Here is a 20,829-nt window from a genome sequence, read left to right as displayed (position 1 = left end):
TTGGATCCATCCCTGATGTCATGGGAGTTTTCTTGCCTGTGATTAATGCTTCAGGTATGGTCCTCATGATCTGTTAAATTGCTGGATGCCTCATAAATGTGTATATGCTCTATGTATGTGTCGGACAGTGCATAGATGCCCAATAGTCTATGGAACTTGCGGATATTTCATGGATATGCTGTATTGTACGTGTATGTGGCAGATGGTGCTTTGATGTGTCAGGTGGTTCCTGGGTGTGTCACACAGGACATAGATGGGTTGTATTTGCACGTGTGTCTAATTATGCATGGATATGTCAGATAGTGAACAGATGTGTTCTGAAGGTGCATCAGTGTGTCTGAGGGGTCATGTGTTCTATTATTGGGTGGTCCATGGAAGAGTCCTATTCTTCACTGATGTGATGGATTATGGATTCTTTGGAGTCTCCATGGAGTGATTGATGATTATTGTACTTGTTTGATGCTCCTTGAACAGTCAGATGATCTGTGAATGTATCAGGTGGTCTATGGGTGTGCTGGATCATGCACATAAGCGTCCAATGGTATGTTGTTTGCTTCATGTATGTGTTGGATAATGCATGTGTGTTTGATGCTCCAATGGGTGCTGTGTGAATGCTTCCTGGATATATCAAATACTGTGTAGAAGTGTGCAAAGTGTCATGAATGTGTTCGAATTTCCATGGATGATGTTGGATGCTCCATGGATGTGCTATGTATGCTCTGTGGGTGTATCACGTGCTCTGTGATTTGGCGCTTCTTGGCTGTACCACATGTTCTGTAGGTGTTTTGGATGATCCATGGGAGTGTCACATTCTCTGTGTGATTTGTTGTAGGCATGCCCCAGAGATGTTTTTTTAGTGTTTCATGGATGTTCCCCATGTACATAGATGTGTTGTATTCAACATGAAAGTGCCAGAGGCTTATGTGCTCACACAGTGTCTCCTTGAGCGTGTTTGCTGCATCATGGATGCTATATATATGCAGTTGATTTTGTATTGATGATGTCATGCTCCTTGTGTTGGACAAATGTCCCATAGGATGCTGCCTTGACTCTTCTCTGACAATATCCTGTGTTTCTCCCACCCTGTGCAGATCCGAGAAGAGATCGACAAGTTTGGAATCAAGGTCTATCAGTTCCCGGAATGTGACTCGGATGAAGATGACGAGTTTAAACAACAGGACCGGGAGCTGAAGGTGAGCACCCTTAGGACCTCAACAGGTATTGATGCCCACAACTGATGAATGTGAGTCCTACAGGGAGGGTTTATTGCTGTGATACTCTTCTGTGTCCACGCTTAGTTCTACCTCTTGTTGCTGCTGGGAGAGTAGAAGGAAAGGGTGCTTAAACATAATGGGAGTCCCCCGTCTTGACATAAATTCAGCATTAACTTAGTTAGGTAGGGGCAGGTTATGGCTTAAATGAAAAATGTCGACATAAGCAACAGATGCACCACGTGATACAGTCACACATTCTCCTGTCATCGACATCTGCTCCTTTCCAAGACCTGGTAGAAATTGTTATATGTTTGTGTCATTTTCAGGAAATCAACCACAACAAAATACCCCTAAAAAAAATATCAAGAAAAATACATTTAAAACACATGCATTTGTTGCAAATGTCCAAGTTAGGGTCTATTTTAAAGGAATAAAGCATCACAATTTATTGTTTTCAATACAATTTCCGGATTAATTTTACACAGACGCACACAGATGAGAGCCTGCTTTGATATCACCAGCACGCGCCATCGAATAGGAGTGTGTAAAAGGCTGACAGTCGCCAATGTAAAATTTTTCGGGGCTTCATGACTGCCCCTTTTTTACCATTGCAGGAAAGTGCTCCCTTTGCAGTCATCGGCAGTAACACTGTGGTAGAGGCCAAAGGGCAGAGGGTACGAGGCCGACTTTACCCTTGGGGTATTGTGGAAGGTAAGACATTCTATTTGCTCCAACCTCAGTGTCGAGCACAGGTGTTGCACTGTATTGTATTGTTGCATTTGTGTAGCGCTAGCTGGCCCTACATCGGCGTTGAAGCACTTGCCCACACGGATACCATGCTACACCGTGTAGGGTGTGTGGTTGGAAGGCTGTTGTTTTTGTTTTGAGCGTAAGTGGGAATGTTTTCATGCCATACGTGATGACCAGCGAGGTGTGGTTTTTAGTGCTATGACGCACCACACATAGTGGTGTTGTGGGTGAGGGTATGTGAGAGATGGATCTAGCAATCATAGAGGGCCCAGAAATCCAAAGGGAGACATGAGCTAGGCAGAGATGCTGTGGTTTGAGTAAAAAGGGCCACAATAGGAATTGGTGACATAAGCAGCAGCTGTGCCCCGTTGTAATTTTTATTTATGTGTTTGTTTGCTTACTGTATTTGTTTAAAGGCAAGGATACTGCCTACTGCTGAACAAATACACCCCACTGAGAAAAAATGAAAGAGCAGTCAAGGTTGGCAACCTGAGCAGAAACTACACAAACTTTAAAAGGCTCAGAGCGCACCCATTCCTGCGAGGCTGAAGGAAGCCACGGTTTGATCACTGGTTCAATATCCGTAGCTGGGCAGTCGGAGAACTGCTGTGCAACTAGTACCTAACGTCAAGTGTGACTTAACCTTAGAGTATGATGTCAGTGTAAACCAGGGCACACCAATGTAGTCCAAAAGTGATCATCCAAGTGGAGAAGAAAATTCAAAGTCCAAACATGTTAATGTAATTGATCGAAGTTTATTCCTGGTAGGCAATGGTACATCCAAAAACAGCTGACACGTGTTTCGTCATATTGACTTTCTCAAGGCTAAAAATATATTGTTGGCAAGTAGTATCCAGACGAAATAGATGACAAAAAGTATGCCCAATGGCAGTAGGAGGATGTGTTAAAGTGGTCTTAAACATGTGGTTGCTGTATTTTCAAAGCGGGTTCTCATGGATGGCGGTCGATTGCTGTCTCTGCTGTCTACATCAGCAGTAACTCTGCTCCAGGGCAGGTAGATTTCAGTCTTGCAAAGCCTTTGTTATACTGTTGCTCTACAGGATGTACCTATGTATGTGTGTATGCATGTATGTATATAGTGGTATTTACCCAGAGCAAACCTAGCTTGAAGATGGAGGACTACCAAACAACAGGCCCCAGCCTAGAATACAATTGGTGATTGTTTACGAGACACTCTGTTTATATTTCGGTTCCCATGCTGTGTGTAGGGTGCCGTACTTAAATCCATGCTATCATAGACACTGTTTCCATTTCTAGGTCTTCATGTGACAAACTAATGCATTCTGGGTGTTGTAGTATTGGTTTATTTCCAGTGACCTAATTAGACTAATGCACCCGATAGCAACGATTGTTATATGAAAACTTCAAAAAGGGAAACAGAATCCATAGTGATATGAAGTGAGGTAGTCACTGCAAAATTATTCATTATTATGCATGTTTTAAACAATATCTTTGAAACGAAATTAATGATGGAGAAATTGAGACAAGGAAGCATTCTATAGAACACGTTGAATAATTTATGTTGCTGACAAAGCAAAAAAAAATGAGTCTGACACACTACTTAAATTTGTGTTTTTTCTGAGTTCTTTTCGGAATTGGGCGTATTATGCTGCAGAAAGGTATCTCTGTTGTGCCCTCTCCTTCCTAACCCCTTCCTAGACGTCACTGGGGTCCCTTTGGCTTGCCCTTTGTAACCGTGGGTACTGTCCTTGCAGGGCTGGTCTTTAGCATGGGCGAGCTGTGCCCAGGCCCAGGGCGCCAGTATCCTGAGGGGTGCACGGAGCTGTGTGCATTAAGGTTATGCCATCATCAGTGCCCTGCTCATCTTACACCAGCCTTGTCCTTGACCCTGACTGTCCGTTTCTGTCTGATTTGCCAGTTTAAAGTGGTTTTAGTCCTTCATTATCATAATGGGGCGATCTTTTTAAAAAACCCTTTAGCCCCCTTCCTTGCCCTGCCTTCGCCCTCTGACCCCTGCTGACACACATCAACAAACCCATCATCTGATGAGGCAGCTAAGCTATGGGCGGTCCAGGGATGTTTGTGTCCAGGGATGTTTGTGTCCAGGGATGTTTGTGTCCAGGGATGTTTGTGTCCAGGGACCAGTCACTGCTCATCCAGTTACTGATCAGTGAATAGAAACTTCACCCCTCCTGCCTCATTTAATAAACCACCATCAGCAAGGGCGTCACATTTCTCTCCGTCCACGCCCAGGGCGCTATTTTAGTAACGGCTGGTTCTTTGTCTTTGTGGCCCTGGTGTTAGGGGTCACGGCAATGCAAGAACAGTAAGTAAAGAGGGCTTTTAAGGCCCATTTTCCATGCTTTGCTGTTCCCACAGCCCCTCAGCAGCAAATAGTACACTTTTGAGGGGTTAAGGATGGCACATTCGATCAACCCTGTGATGACGTCAGAGGTCAAAAAGTGCCTGATGCAGCCCTGCCAAGTTTCCCAGGTCCACGCATGATGTGCTGCTCTAGTCCAGGATTTCTATTGGAATTCTGGGACTTGTAGTCTTGTTTATGCCATTACAAAGCATGACTTCAAGTCCAAGAATTCAAAGGAAAAAACGTGGCCTGGACCATCACATCACGCATGGACCTGGGAAACTTGGCAGCTATGCTTGTTGTCACTTCGGCTTCCTATACTGTTTCAGCGAATTGACGTTTTTGAATTATGCTTCCAAAACAGACATCACGTTCGTTCCTGTTTTATCACACGAGAGAAAGAAACAAGGGATGTTCATTTAAAATGGTGTAGTCGTGTAACAGTAAGAGCAGAACATTTACAAACAAGAGCCTTGAGTTCCACCAGTGAGGTATAACGGAACCGCAGCTCAGGATACCCTGGTGCACATTTACAAGCCCCTAGCGCCACCTTGTGCTGCCAAAGCATAGTTTTTGTTATGCTAAGGCAGCGCTAAGGTAGCTTATACCCCGCAGCATATTTACCAAGTGGCGCAATGCTTGCATTGCGCCACTTTGCAGCCCTTTGTGTCACAATATGTCTACGTCAGGTATTATGTATGCAAGGGGGGCGTTCCCATGCGGCGAGTAAAATGGTCCAGTGAAATTTACAGCATTTCACTGCGCCATTTTTTCCGTAATTTTTAACGTCTGCTCAGAGCAGGCATTAAAATGACGCACTCATTTTAATCAATGGGCCTCCCTGTGCTTTGCTGCACTAGTGTCAACATTGTTGACAGTTGTGCAGCAAAGCGCCACAGTAGCGTCAAAATTTTTTACGCTATTGCCCTAATGAGAGCCATGCTGCACCAAATTGTAAATACAGTGCAACCGTGGTGTCGGTAGGTGGGGCAGCGGTGATGCAAGAAAAGTGGCGCATAGGGACCGATGGACCACTTTCTTGCAAATATGGCCCTCTGTTTTCCTGATATTGCAAATGTACAGTGTACTAGGCTGTCTGTGTTTTGAGGAGTTCCCATGCAGCGTTAGTGTAGTTATCACAGGGTGTGCGAACTTGTGGGGAAAAAATAAAAAAATTAGTCCTCATGGAGTCTAACACTGAAGAACAGATTGTACCTGGGTTAGGTTGGAATGACCCCTTTCCTGCAATGACTAGAAATAAGTTTGCCCAGCTGAAGGTTTTATCTTGGAATGTAAATGGCCTTAGGGTCAAGGGACGAAGGCGGAAGATTCTCGAGTTTTTAAGAGTGGTAGACGAAGAGGCGATCATCCTCCAGGAGACGCATTTATTACAGGAGGAGTGGGGAGACATTTTAAAGCATATAAGATGGGTAGATCAATGTGTGAGTACTACTCGATCCTGTGTGGTTAAAGGAATTGCAATCTTTTTAAAAACATCTATAAGGGTAACCCTGGGCAATCTCACCGTTGATTCTAAAGGCCGATGGTTGATTGTTGAAGTGTACGGATCCTGGTTCACAATAGCAGGTTACTATGGTCCCAACACAGACGATCTGGCTCCCTTTCAAGCCTTGTATAATCAAATATTAAGTTCAAAGCACCCAGTCCTGTTAGTGGGTGACTTCAATATCCTTTTGGATCCAGTTTTGGATAAGTCCACTGCTAGAGGCACTGTGAACTCACCTAGATCAAGAACCTGGGTGAAACAGGCGATGGAAGACCTAGGCCTGGTAGACATTTGGTGTTGGAAGGGTGGCATTGGTCCAAGATTTACCTTTTACAATAAGAAATATGGTCATCTTTCCAGGATTGACTTCTTTTTAGTGCACAGAAGTTTGTGCGGGAAAGTTAAGTATGTTGGGCACGTTCCAGAGCACTTATTCGATCACTCAGTGGGGAAACTCCATCTTAATCTTGATAAACCAATCACTCACCCTAGGTGGACGGTAAACCGGGTCTTGTTTTTGGATGAACTGATTATCGAGGGCTTAAAGCAGGACACTAAAGAATTTTTTGCTATAAACTATGGGTCCGCCACTCTACAGGTGGTCTGGGATTCCTTTAAAGCCTATATAAGAGGGAGGTTAATTAACATAGCTGCCTATAGACACAAAGAAGGGAAGAAACAGATACGAGAGTTCGAGCTGGCTATACAAGAGATGCAACGCAAGGCCCACACGTCCTTGGATAAACACCAATCAATTACTTTGGACAGTCAGATGAAGAGGGACAGGGCAGACCTTGAGGCTTTTTTAGAAGCTAAGAATAGAAGAAGATGGGAAAGTAGCAGGTTTGTGCTTTATGAGCATGGGGAAGGGTGTAGCAAGCTTTTGCCATGGAAGACAAAAGTAGAACAGGCAAGAAATAGCATTACTTCCATTAAATATTAAGATACAGGCTGTCACTCCACAGGGGAAGCTGAGATAGAAGATGCTTTTATCTCCTTTTTTTGGAAATTATATACAGAGGATTCAGAGGCCACAGGGGACCAGATATGGGGCTTTCTGGGTGAAATTCTTCTCCCTGGGCTAGATGGAACATTAAGGCATGAGTTGGAAGTAAGGATAAACATTGAAGAGCTACATGAAGCCATAAAAAGATTAAAAAAGGGGAAAACACCTGGTCCTGATAGCTTACCCAATGAATTGTACAAAACACTCACAGATTAATTGGCCCCAGTCATGTTGGAATTATTCAATGAAGTTTTCTCTGAGGGTTTAGTGATGCTGAAATCATGGAACAAGGCTATTATTAGTTTAATTTTGAAACCCAATAAATATCCGGCTCAATGCGAGTCCTATAGACCTATTTAATTACTGAATTCACAATATAAAATCTATACCCATATTTTAGCGAATAGGCTTGGAGGGGCGGTCGGCACATATGTCCATGATGATCAGAAGGGCTTGAGGTTTTGCCCTTCGAGGCATTGTTTCAACGCCATCCAGTGATGCCGTGAGGAGGGTTGGGTCTACGTCAGAAGACATTCTGAGGGAGTGTTTACAGCACTCCTGGCCAATGCTCCCCACCCGGCATATGCCCTCACATTATATAGCTTGACCTTGTCTGTTGCATGACACCCTTGAGAGCTATAATGACCTATAGCTCCAACTCTGTATATATGGAACTCTGTAAATTTACCCTAATCGTTTTATCCTTTACATTGTTTAGTTTGATTTGATTATGTAATTTGTAAATACGTAATTCTCACCATGAGCAATTGTAGATATTTGCACTGCCACATACCATGGCTCAGATTTAAGAGGGCTTAGCGTTATTCTAACAACACATTAGTGTAATTTTTTTTTACACTAATGTGGCGTTAGAAGGCCAAAAACGCTGCACCAGATTTACAAAGTGCTGCAAATCATGCATTGCACCACTTTGTAACCCTTTGCGCTACATTATGCCTGCGCCATGCATAATGTATGCAAAGGAGGCGTTCCTCCATTAGGGGGGCTGAAATAATGGCATAAGAAATCTAAAAGATTCCTTTGCATCATTTTTTTCTGCACTTTTAATGCCTGCTCAGAGCAGGCTTTAAAAGGAGGCATATCATTGTTCATAATGGGCCTCAATGGGCTTTGCAGGATTAGCGTCAATATTTTTGGTGCTAATCCCGAAAAGCTCAAAATTAGGGTCAAACATTCTAATGCTATTTCCCTAACTACCGCCATGGCATGCCGTATATTAAATACTGTGCACGCATGGCGGCGTTAGGGGGTGCTAGGTGCAGCTCCACTTTTCATAAATATGCCCCTATGTTTCTCAAAATTGTTCTCATATAACGTTCTATTGTAAAGTGCTTTGACACCCCTGGGCAATGTCTGCGCTATATAAAAACGCATAAATAAATAAAACATTAATATGAAAGAGTTGCTATTTGCAGTTGTGGTTTGTGGATGTAAGGGGCTTTTCTATGGCATTGATATCTGATCCTTAACCTCGTCCCCCCTCTTTCTGCAGTGGAGAACCAGGCACACTGCGACTTCGTTAAGCTGCGGAACATGCTGATCCGGACGCACATGCATGACCTGAAGGACGTCACCTGTGACGTGCACTATGAGAACTACCGGGCCCAGTGCATTCAGCAGATGACCAGGTAGGGCTCTAGATACCTATATGAGGCACTGGACCACCATAGGTCCATGCGTGATGTAGTCCAAGTCTCTTTCTTTCAATTCTGGGACTCGTAGTCCTGTTTTATAATGGAATAAACAAGACTAAAAGTCCCAGAATTCAAAGAAAAAACCTGGACTGGAGCAACACATCACGCACGGACCTGGGAAACGTGGCAGGACTGGACTGTCCAATGTCAGCCTTGCAGGGTGCAAGGTCATACACTGACCTTCATGGGGCTCTGGAACCTGCCCCACCCTCCAGCTTAGACGTTCTCACAGAGTCAGGGATCACCAGAGTGTCTCAAGGGGGAGAGAAAGGTCAATTCCAACTTGGTTCTTATATCCTCCAAGCCCCATGTCACAGAGTCAGAGGCTGAACCTCTGAGCCTGGGCTTACCATGGCCCTGCCTCCTATATATCAGCCTGTGATTGCTCAAGGGGTGTGATGGTTTACCTCTGTGAGAGAATATATAAAGGGTGTGGTTGTACCATTCTGGGAGGGAGTGGTCCAGGCGTGTGGCCGTATGTCTCTGTGAGTGACTCGCATGTAGTACGGTGGTATACCTGTGTGAGTGAGTGGTCGAGGAGTACAGCTCTAACACTCTGTGAGCGACTGGGCAAGGAGTGCAGCTCTAACACTCTGTGAGCGACTGTGCCAGGAGTACAGCTCTAACTCTCTGTGAGTGACTAGGCCAGGAGTACAACTGTACATACTTGTGAGTGACTGGGCCAGGAGTACAGCTCTAACACTCTGTGAGCAACTGGGCCCGGAGTATGGCTGTACATTTCTGTAAATGACAGGGCCAGAAGTACAGCTCTGAAACTCTGTGAGTAACTGGGCCAAGAGTACAGCTCTAACGCTCTGTGAGTGACGGGGCCAGGAGAACAGCTTTAACACTCTGTGAGTGACTGTGCCAGGAGTACAGCTCTACCACTCTGTGAGGGACTAGGCCAGGAGTACAAATGTACGTACTTGTGAGTGACTGGGCCAGGAGTACAGCTCTAACACTCTGTGAGTGACTGGGCCAGAAGTATGGCTTTGCATGTCTGTGAGTGACTTGGCCAGGAATACAGCTCCAACTGCCTTTGAGTGACTGGCTGACGGGTACAGCTCTAACACTCTGTGAGTGTCTGGGACAGGAGTATGGCTGTACATATCTGGGAGTGATTGGTTTAGGAGTACAGCTCTAACACTCTGTGAGTGACTATGCCAGGAGTACGGCTGTACATCTGTGTGAGAGTTTGGGCAGAAGTACAGCTCTAACAGCCTGTGAGTGACTGGGCCAGGAGTACAGCTCTAACACTCTGTGAGTGACTGGGCCAGGAGTATGGCTTTACATGTCTGTGAGTGACTGGGCCAGGAGTACAGCTCCAACTGCCTGTGAGTGACTGGCCGAAGTGTACATCTCTAACAGGCAGGAGTATGACTGTACATCTCTGTGAGTGACTGGTTCAGGAGTACAGCTGTAGGCCTCTATGAGGTAATGTTTCAGCAGTGCGAATGTACTCCTTTCTGAGTGACAGGATATGGAGGATGCCTGTACACCTGTGGTAGTAGCTGGTCCAGGAGTGTTACTGTACACTTCTATGAATGACTATACCATGAGTACAACTGTACGCCTCTCTGATTGAGTAGTCCAGGAGTAAAGCTGGTCACTTTTGTGAGTGACTTTTCCATGAATAAAGCTATACACCTCTGTGAGGCACTAGTCTAGCTGTACGGCTTTATATCTCTGTGAGTGAATGGCCCACACGGACTACTGTACAGGTATGTCAGTGACAGGGCCGGGAGTATGTCTGTACTCCTCTGTGAGTGAATGTTTCAGGAGTACAGCTGTGCGTCTTTATGATTGGCTCTTTCAGGACAAAGGCGGTATGTGTTTGAGTGACTGTTCCACAAGGACTTTTGTATAGCTATGTGAGTAACTGGTCCAGGAGTATGTCCGTACTCCTCTGTGAGTGAATGTTCCAGGAGTACAGCTGAGCGTCTTTATGCGTGATTCACTCAGGAGAAGGACTGCATGCCTTTGTGTGACATATGCTTCTAATAAAAAATGAAAGTAAATCACCATCAGCTTGCTAAGGTCTGACCTCTTGGTTTTGCCAATGATTGTTTCTTTCCGTTTACAGTAAACTTACTCAGGACAACCGGATAGAGAGCCCACTGCCCATGCTGCCCCTGCCCACCCCGGACGGTGAAACGGAGAAGCTGATCAAGATGAAGGATGAAGAGGTATGTGAGCCTCTGGGGGCCCTCCGGGGCCAGTGCATGCACCCCCAGTTGCGTAGCTTGGGCAGTAAGATTGGGGGGGCATTGAATGTTTAATTTCATTGTATGACAAGCAGGGTGCATGGGAGGGGTCTGAGCGGCAGTGAAAAGAGAGAGAAATGCAGCTTGGTAAGGGTACTAAGGCCCGTATTTATACTCCGTTTGCGCCGAATTTGCGTCGTTTTTTTCGACGCAAATTCGACGCAAAACCAACGCCAACTAACGCCATATTTATACTATGGCGTTAGACGCTTCGGGCGCCAAAGTGCCCGGAGTGTGCGTCATTTTTTAGCGTGAACCCCTTCCTTGCGTTAATGAGATGCAAGGGAGGCGTTCCCGTCTTAAAAAATGACTCCCAGGCCTTTACGTGGTATTTATACTCCCGGGCAAAAATGACGCCCGGGAGTGGGCGTGGCCAAAAACGGCGCATTTGCGCCGCTTTTTAACGCCTGGGTCAGGGATGGCGTTAAGGGACAAGTGGGCTCAAAATGAGCCCACAGTGCCCTCCCCTGCCCCCAGGGACCCCCCCTGCCACCCCTGCCCACCCCAGGAGGACACCCAAGGATGGAGGGACCCACCCCAGGGACATTCCGGTAAGTTCAGGTAAGTATTATTTTGTATATAATTTTTTTTTTTTTTGGGTGGCATAGGGGGGCCTGATTTGTGCCCCCCTACATGCCACTATGCCCAATGACCATGCCCAGGGGACATAAGTCCCCTGGGCATGGCCATTGGGCAAGGGGGCATGACTCCTATCTTTACAATGATAGGAGTCATGTTGATGGGGGATGGGCGTCGAAAAAAAATGGCGCAAGTCGGGTTACGACGATTTTTTCGACGTAACCTGACTTGCCCCATTTTAAGACGCCCATACGCCATTTTCCCCCTACGCCGGCGCTGTCTGGTGTACGTGGTTTTTTTCCACGCACACCAGGCAGCGCCGGTCCGCTTGCGCCGGCTAACGCCATTCCATAAATACGGCGCCCGCATGGCGCTTCAGAATGGCGTTAGACGGCGCAAAATTTTTTTACGCTAAACTGCGTTAGCGCAGTTTAGCGTCAAAAAGTATAAATATGGGCCTAAGTGAAGGAAAACAATATTTTGTAAAAATTACGAATATTTTTGACGACTTTAAAAACTGAGAGGGAGAGAACGTGTGCGCGTTTTTGCCTGAATGTTTATAAAAATTCCCAGTGAAATCCGGCAGACATCTCACCATACCCAACTGAAAGCATCTGTACCCAACTATTTATCAGAAAATTCATGTGTTAGGGGGGTGTAACGCCCCACAGAGCCCCCTGAAGCTATGCCCCTGTGCACCCCTCGACTCTAAAGATACACCTCCGGTTCCGAACTGCTCCATTCAGTGTAAGAGAGTCCGCTCACAGCTCTTTCACACGTAGAATAAACAGAGTTGTAGGACAGAGCGAGGGCTGCCATCTTGCTTCTGTTTGTTGTGGGACAGAGCGAGGGCTGCCATCTTGCTTCTGTTTCTTGTAGGACAGAGCGAGGGCTGCCATCTTGCTTCGGTTTCTTGTAGGACAGAGCGAGGGCTGCCATCTTGCTTCGGTTTCTTTTAGGACCGAGTAAGGGCTGCCATCTTGCTTCTGTTTGTTGTAGGACAGAGCGAGGGCTGCCATCTTGCTTCTGTTTGTTGTAGGACAGAGCGAGGGCTGCCATCTTGCTTCTGTTTGTTGTAGGACAGAGCGAGGGCTGCCATCTTGCTTCTGTTTGTTGTAGGACCGAGTAAGGGCTGCCATCTTGCTTCTGTTTGTTGTAGGACAGAGCGAGGGCTGCCATCTTGCTTCTGTTTGTTGTAGGACAGAGCGAGGGCTGCCATCTTGCTTCTGTTTGTTGTGGGACAGAGCGAGGGCTGCCATCTTGCTTCTGTTTGTTGTAGGACCGAGTAAGGGCTGCCATCTTGCTTCTGTTTGTTGTAGGACCGAGTAAGGGCTGCCATCTTGCTTCTGTTTGTTGTAGGACCGAGTAAGGGCTGCCATCTTGCTTCTGTTTGTTGTAGGACAGAGTAAGGGCTGCCATCTTGCTTCTGTTTGAGCTTTGCTCTCTACAGCCCTATTCAGGCCACTACGGGTCTGATCTTGGCAGAGGAAAATACTCTGTTACAAACGTGACAGATATCCCGTCCACCTTATTACAATCCCATTATTTCCTATGGAGATGGTAATATGGTGGACGGGATATCGGAGTATTCCATCTGGCGCGATCTAAATCATGCCTCTGATAAGATAACAACAGGTGCAAATAACATCAGCTCAAGTTATCATTCATATCTTTTTGCCAGATGATGGACTTGGTAGTAAGTAACAAGAGATAATGTGAGGAAATAGTTTTTGCATCACCTTTGTGTGTTTTCAGCACAAAAGAGTGCTTGTGCAAAAACTGTAGCAAGTGTAATTTGCACTAAGTTCAGTTTTCTAATTATTTTTTTAGATAAGAGTTTAACCTATTCGTAGCTTTGATCTTACCAATATATACAACTTCTGTTAAGGTCTCCAAAGAAAACGTTATTTTGGGAAGTATAATTTTATTCATAACTTTGAAAAGATAAAAAGGACTAGCTCTAAATATACAACATCAGTAACTGTATAGGCCGAGAGGGCTATGTGCTAAAGAGTGGGTGACACGTTATATGTAAATTAAGTGCTTACAACTAATTTAAAATTTAACAGCATTAAAGGGAAAGGAGTAATAATGGATAGATTAATTTGATAAAACATCTTAGAATATTTCTTAATTCCAAGGGATGAGCCGGTGCCATATTCACCTAATATACAAAGCATACACTCAAGGCCTGATTCACAAATGTAAACTTACACTTTTTTGTAAGTTTACAATTTTTGCAAATCACAAAGGAATTTTACAAGTCGCGTCTTTATGACTGCTGAGTACCTGCACTCGTGGTGGAGACTCTACACTTAAAAGATAGGCAGTCGTGAAAATACTACTTGTAAAATTCCGTTGTGAATTGCAAAAAATTGTAAAGTTACACAAAAGTATGTTTACCTTTGCGATTCAGGCCCTGAGTGCGTTTGTAGTGAGAGCATTGCTAAAATGGGTACAAATGCTGTTTACATCTGCTTTAGTTCTTACTTATGCGTCCGATTGATCCCCTAAGTCAGTGGTTCTCAACCTTTTGATTTCTGTGGACCCCCACTTTAACATTTATGGAACCCAGGGACCCCCACTGAATCATCATGGAAATCCAGGGACCCCCGCCTGAGTCATTACTGGAAGCTGGGGACCTAATTTGTCAATATATTTTAATATTTTGTCATTTTCTAGCCTCTCCCGGACCCTCTGAGAAGGCTTTGCGGACCCCCAGGGGTCCCCGGACCACAGGTTGGGAACCACTGCCCTAAGTGTCTGTTAAAAAACAGTCAAAATTCCCCACAGGTGTTGCAGAGTTTTCTGACTTCATTGAACCTACCAGGCATAATGCAATGAATTTTACGGTTCTCATTTGCAGCCATCATATTTGTACAGCCAGAAAACCTGAAATTCTACATTGAAGGTTTCTTCCTGTAGCGGGAAAGCATTTTCGCATTCGAAGACTTCCCTTCCCCAAAATCTGCCTAAAGTTTGAAGGTCTAATGTACTCTTTCCCACACTGCCAGCCACCGGTACAACTCAGCGTCCAGGACAAAGGGCCTGATTTCGAGTTTGGGGGAGGGGCTTACTCCAATATGAACGATATCCCGTTTGCCGTATTACAATTCCGTTATAGCGTATGGAATTCGTAATTTGGCAGACAGGATATCCATCATATTAGTGACGCAGTAACCCCCCTACCAAACTGAATCAGGCCCGAAGTCTAGAAGTGTTTTCTCATCCTTCAGCCATTTTCACCCGCTGTCTTTATCACTCAGTCCCGCACTTTTGATGTTCTTGCCTTCTTGCTCCCTCAGACATTCTGACACTTTTTTCAACTCTTTTTAGTTATCTGAATCATATACTCTCTCACCTGTTTCACTCTTTCCTGCTTCCTCCTTCACATAGTCTCACACCCTTTCCCAGCTTTTTAGGTGGAGTCACGAGACAACCCAAACTATCTGGTTTGCAAAAGACGTATTGTGGGCTTATCAAGAACTTTTAGGGACCTGCATCCCGCCCATTGCTTACCATTGGTTGGGTATAATGCCACTCAACTATGTGTGCTGCTTATTCGATGTCTCTCCTTGTCCCAGCTTGTGTTTTTCCCTCCCCTGGAGCTCAGCCTCTTTACCATCTCTCTGATTGGCTTCTGTCCTTCCACTGTTCACTTTTACTGAACTACTTTTTTCTTTTTGACTTAGCACTGCATGAGAGTATTTGTGCTTTCCAGCTCTTTACGTCTTGTGCTTCTGCCCCCTGCAATTACCTGCCCCTCATGCTGCTCTTTCCCTCATGTGCTGTACGTTCTGTCTTGTGCTTATTTCCCTGGCCAAACTCTCACATGGTTTAAGTTGATTTTTCCCTGGTGTGCATCTTCCCGTGCCCACAGTGTTGTTTTTCACTTGTGTGTTGCTTCCTTCCAACACACTCCATGCTGCATCCCACCCTGTTTGCTACTTCCCACCCGCCTAGTCCTGTTTTTAAAATACATTTCTGTATTTATTTTTTTCACCAAGGCCAGGTATCAAATTGCTGCTAGCCCCTCTGCCTTACAAAAAATAAAAAAGTGCTCCTGTGTTATTCAGTTAAATTTATATATTGGTAAATTAAATTGGTAAATTAGAAAAGGTGCCTACATCTTTCATAGGCACACAGGCCTGGTGATGCTTGTGCATGCTTAGCGGGTTGTGTCATTGCGCCTTTTTCAATGTTTATTTTTTTTAACTCCTGGCCATGCTGAACAAAGGTGAGACCTATTGACTTTGCTAATGCTTGTTTGTCTTTATTCTCCCACACACTCACAGTCCTTTGCCTCTTTTTTAACCTCGCTTAAAAAGTCACATCCTTTATACATTCTTCCTCCTCTATCACTCATTTGCTTTCACCTTTTTAGGTCGAGCATAGCAGCGCGCAAGTGCTGCTTTCCGATGTGTTGGTATGTATCTGGGCTTTTAACCACGCCCGCCACTACCACTCGTTGGTGGGCTTGCCCTTCAAAAATCCTTTGATGACATTGGTAAATGGTTTACATTTGTCCCTCCTTGGGGAGGTTGTGTTACCGCCTTGGTCATCGCCCTGTTACATGGCTAATTGCACTTTGCCAATAAGTTTGACTGCGAGCGAACTTCTTTTTCCTTTTGTGTGCCTCTACATGCTCATGGTAGCCGTGGTGCTTTGACTTAGCTCGCTTATGTGAAACAGTTTTACTTTTAATTTTCAATTTATGTGGCAAGAAAAGTCCAGTTAGGAGTTTACATCGCTAATAGCTCTAACTCGAGCAAATGTGAGCCCCATTGCATTCCAAATGTTTGTTGTTTTTTCCTGTTCTTGCTTATCATTCACTGCTCCTTTCTCCATTCTCCACACCCCCTTCCTGCTCATCCATCTTAGTTCCCTGACACAATCTTACACAATAGCTTTTTTCATCCTTGGTCCCTCACACACTATTTTCCTTTCAATGCTAAATCCATATCACTCACTTGCCGTCCCAGCATTTGTCAGTTCTTTTCTTGCTTTCTTCATCATGTTCTCTCATTTCCCTCACTTTTTCGATCTTGAGCCCTCACAAGCTATGACACCTTTTTCCCGCCTTTTTGTCCTCACTTTGGGCACTCTCTCAGACTTTCTTCCTCTTCTTCCGTAGCTGCGGCGGATGCAGGACATGCTGCAGAAGATGAAGTTACAGATGCAGGAACAGTGAGGACCCACCCCCTTGGTCTCCCAGAACCCGGGGACCCTCTACCTTCGACCCAGGCCCGCTGGGAGCACAGGCAGCACATGGCACAGAGACTTATGGGCATCGCCTTCCCAAGGGCACCTTATTTATTCTACACGGTGGCGAGAGCACCCCCTTCCCGGACGGCAGCGGTCAGATGGCAGTCCTACAGGGAGCTGGTTTCGTTTTTGCCAAGATTCTTGCTCTGCGCCTCCGCCTTCATTTGTACTAGAAACTCTTTTTTTTTTTTATTCTTTATTGTACATTATTTAAGTTCTTGTTTTTACTGACTTTGGATTTGATTTGTTTTCCTGCACGTCATTAGTCGTTCACAGTGCTCGTTCAGTATTCCCCGCCTGCCTTCCTAGTCCTATGCAGTTACATCCGGTGTGACCCTCCGCCGACCCCGCCCACACTCTTCCGAACTCTTTCATTCCTGCTTCGCCTCACCTGTGGCACGCATTGGCTAGTCTAGGGATGTTTGGCCCAATTACAAGTGTCTTGGTGCTATATTTCCTGCAGTTTTACCGCACCAGCAGGTGAATAAATAGCTCCTATTGAGATTTCCCCAGTGAAATGCGGGTTGCATCAAGATGTTGGGGCTTTTTGCACCAAAATACACATTTCCTGATACATTATATGGTCCTTTCACCAGTTTTATCTGCCAATATTTACCTGGGGAAAACTCTTGAGGGTTGCGGAAAACTTTGATGTGCTTGAAATTGTGCCACCCGCACAAGATAGGTTTCACTGAGGCATTTGTAATGGACGCCTGGCTGTTTTTAGGCCTCAAACCTCTCCCCAAAGGGGAGTGGCCTGACTGTTTCTAGGCCTCAAACCTCTCCCCGAAGGGGCGTGGCCTGACTTTTTACGGCTCAAACCTCACCCCGCAGGGGGCGTGGCCTGACTGTTTCTAGGCCTCAAACCTCTCCCCGAAGGGGCGTGGCCTGACTTTTTACGCCTCAAACCTCACCCCGCCGGGGGCGTGGCCTGACTGTTTCTAGGCCTCAAACCTCTCCCCGAAGGGTTGTGGATTCCATTCTATGGTGACATGAGACCGGGGACCTGACTGTCTCTAAAATGGAACATTTCTCTGGCTGCGTCCTTTCCATGGCTTTATTTATAACCGCTTGAGATTTTTAGATGGCATACATGAGATAAAGTTCCCCAACCACATGCCTGGTATTGTTGGAGGCCAGGTACTGGAGTGAGACACAAGACATTTGGCATGGTTTGGTTATGCCCAGTTAGGGGGTACTTTAGCCATTTTTTTGGATGATGTCTGAACCTTCCCACCCCACTAAGCAACATTCCCAAGTGTTCCTTTTACTCTGCCTGTCACCTCAAAATGGTCCTGGCCCTCCACCAAGCACCACCGCAACTATTTCAAAACATGCTTGTCATTCTCCTGCCCCACCTCCCTCCCTACAAATTCCAAATCACCTAGTGGGCCTGCCCTACTACAGTTACAAAGCATGTCTGGAGTTCTGCCCTACTGCAGAAACAAAATATATCTGGAGGTCTGCTCTGTTATGATCACACAATACTCCCGCGGTCAGATGTACAAAGCCATTTAGCATTTCTTAACGGTCCGAATGGCTATTTTTTGGCCATTAAGAAATGCTAAATGGGCTTTTCAGATGTCGGAAGCCCTCAGGGAATCGCAATTTGTGATTTCTACCCATTAGAAATCACAATTTGCGATCCTCTAAATAAGAAATTGTAAATAGGGATTACCTATTTGAGATTCTTAATCAGTTCCACAGTGCATTTCCTAAATGCGAATTGGGCATTTAACAAATGCAATTACTATCTACTCCAAGTCGATTGTCACCATGTGCCATTTAAAAAAAGCACCCAAATATGTTTTTTCTAAAAAAATGCAATAGAGCACACACATGCCCCTAGGGCATATGTGTGCTTCATATTTGCACCTCTATTTTTGGGGTGCATCACGGGGGCCTTTTGCCCATAGTCACCTTGGTTTTGCATTTCCAAAATAGCGATTTTGGCTGCAATACATACCTGTCACTCTCCTGCCCTAGCACAGTCCAAAGCATTAGTTGGTGCCCTGCCCTCTTGTGATCACAAAACATACCTAGTGTCCTGACATCCTCAGATCAAAAACATACCCAGTGTCCTGCCCTCCTCCAATCACAAGACATATCTAGTGTCCTGCCCACCTGTGATCACAAGACATACCTGGTGTCCTGCCCTTCGCCGATCAATAAACATACCTGGTGTCCTGCCCTCCTCCGATCACAAGACATACCTGGTGTCCTGCCCACCTGTGATCACAAGACATACCTGGTGTCCTGCCCACCTGTGATCACAAGACATACCTGGTGTCCTGCCCACCTGTGATCACAAGACATACCTGGTGTCCTGCCCTTCGCCGATCAATAAACATACCTGGTGTCCTGCCCTCCTCCGATCACAAGACATACCTGGTGTCCTGCCCACCTGTGATCACAAGACATACCTGGTGTCCTGCCCACCTGTGATCACAAGACATACCTGGTGTCCTGCCCACCTGTGATCACAAGACATACCTGGTGTCCTGCCCTTCGCCGATCAATAAACATACCTGGTGTCCTGCCCTCCTCCAATCACAAGACATATCTAGTGTCCTGCCCACCTGTGATCACAAGACATACCTGGTGTCCTGCCCTTCGCCGATCAATAAACATACCTGGTGTCCTGCCCTCCTCCGATCACAAGACATACCTGGTGTCCTGCCCACCTGTGATCACAAGACATACCTGGTGTCCTGCCCTCCTCCGATCACAAAACATATCCAGGGTTCTGCCCTCCTCCGATCACAAGACATACCTGGTGTCCTGCCCACCTGTGATCACAAGACATACCTGGTGTCCTGCCCTTCTCCAATCACAAAACATATCCAGTGCCCCGCCCTCCCGTGATCACAAGACATACCTGATGTCCCGCACTCCCAAACACAAAACTCTCAGTTCGCCTGTCCCTCCAGGCATGCCTGCTGCTCTGCCCCCTTCAAAGCCTAGCAGGTGACTCTCCCCACCCCTCCTAACATGACACAGCACACTGAGAGCCCCAGTCCCATCTCCCACCGCATACCTGGCGCCCCCCCCCCTTTCAAAAAGCACTGACTTTTCTGCCTCTCCCTAGCCGTCTTAAAAGATGCCCCGTGTTTGCCCTCCCATCACTTGAAAATGAACCCCTAGACCTGCCCCTCCCCTACTCAAAGCAGAAAGGTGTACCATGGGGTCTTCTTGAGGCCTGTACGGATGGAGATCCTACGTGGATGCCCTTCGAACTGTGCAATACGTCATTATTGGGGGATTATTTGTTTACACCGGTTGCCACTTAAAAAAACTTCATTGAGAGTCACTTGAGAGCAGTGAAAGGCGACAGTGTGACTGTTGTGTTCTGTTTGTGAAGTCCGCTCTTGTTATCTTGGGCAAGGCCCCCCATAATCAAGAAAAATCGGGCCTTGCTGTCAAACAGAGGCCAGATCACACCTTGAGTCTGATTCTAGCGCCCCCTATCGCCGATGAGTGCTCCAACATTCCGGTTTTTTATGAGACATTTACAATACATATTGTGTTCGTCCATGTTTCTAACATATTATTCACAGCCAACCTAATAAAATTGTGCATTACTTAAGTTACAAGGCGCAGCTGAAGTTCTGTAAATCTTAGTTTGTTCCAGAAGTTATGTTCTCTTTACGGTTCGAGATTAAATGTGGTAACAAAAACCAGCAAAAAAGAGAATTTGTTCAGTTAAAATCATCAATTTACACAGCACAATCAGAGTTCCACCAGTGTGCATCAAAGGTAGCCAGAAAAGAGCTTTAAAAAGGCGCTATACGTGGTACCATTAGTTGATCATAGAGTTTAAAATATTTTCGAAGAATCTAACATGCATTAGTTCCTCCTTTTTTTGTTTAGAACCAACAAAGTGAAGCCTGTGGTACATATATCAGGCAGAGGAAATTTAGGAAAAGTGATTTCCAAGGAAGCTTGGAAGGGAAGGGTAAAAAATTATGGATCTACACAATTCAGCCCCCAAAATAGTTTTTCTGTGCTTACCTATTTCAAGGAAAATTGGAATTGAAATTGGAATCATGTGTGTCACGGCTGAGTCAGTGGAACTCTCTTAAGTGGAGGGGGGCTTGGGCCAAAAAAATACAATCTTAAATTCACAAAATCTTCTCCGAAGATGCCTGACATTCCTCTGCAGGTCCAACCTGAACTACCTTC

General features: G+C 45.6%; 1 protein-coding gene across 2 annotated transcripts in view; it reads left to right on the top strand.

The window, feature by feature from the left end:
- SEPTIN5 (septin 5) overlaps positions 1 to 20,233 on the top strand; it is a 256,211-nt gene extending 235,978 nt beyond the window's left edge. For both annotated transcript variants that reach the window (XM_069215311.1, XM_069215312.1), the window contains 5 exons: positions 1,092 to 1,193; positions 1,829 to 1,925; positions 8,338 to 8,473; positions 10,623 to 10,725; positions 16,517 to 20,233. In XM_069215311.1, coding sequence (XP_069071412.1) covers positions 1,092 to 1,193; positions 1,829 to 1,925; positions 8,338 to 8,473; positions 10,623 to 10,725; positions 16,517 to 16,573 — 495 coding nt within the window. In that variant the 3' untranslated portion in view covers positions 16,574 to 20,233. The remainder of the gene's footprint in view (positions 1 to 1,091; positions 1,194 to 1,828; positions 1,926 to 8,337; positions 8,474 to 10,622; positions 10,726 to 16,516) is intronic.
- The last annotated feature ends 596 nt before the right edge of the window (positions 20,234 to 20,829 follow it).

Source organism: Pleurodeles waltl, chromosome 11 (assembly GCF_031143425.1).
Source record: "Pleurodeles waltl isolate 20211129_DDA chromosome 11, aPleWal1.hap1.20221129, whole genome shotgun sequence".
NCBI classification, from domain to species: Eukaryota; Metazoa; Chordata; class Amphibia; order Caudata; family Salamandridae; genus Pleurodeles; species Pleurodeles waltl.
This window is presented reverse-complemented; position numbering and strand designations above follow the sequence as displayed.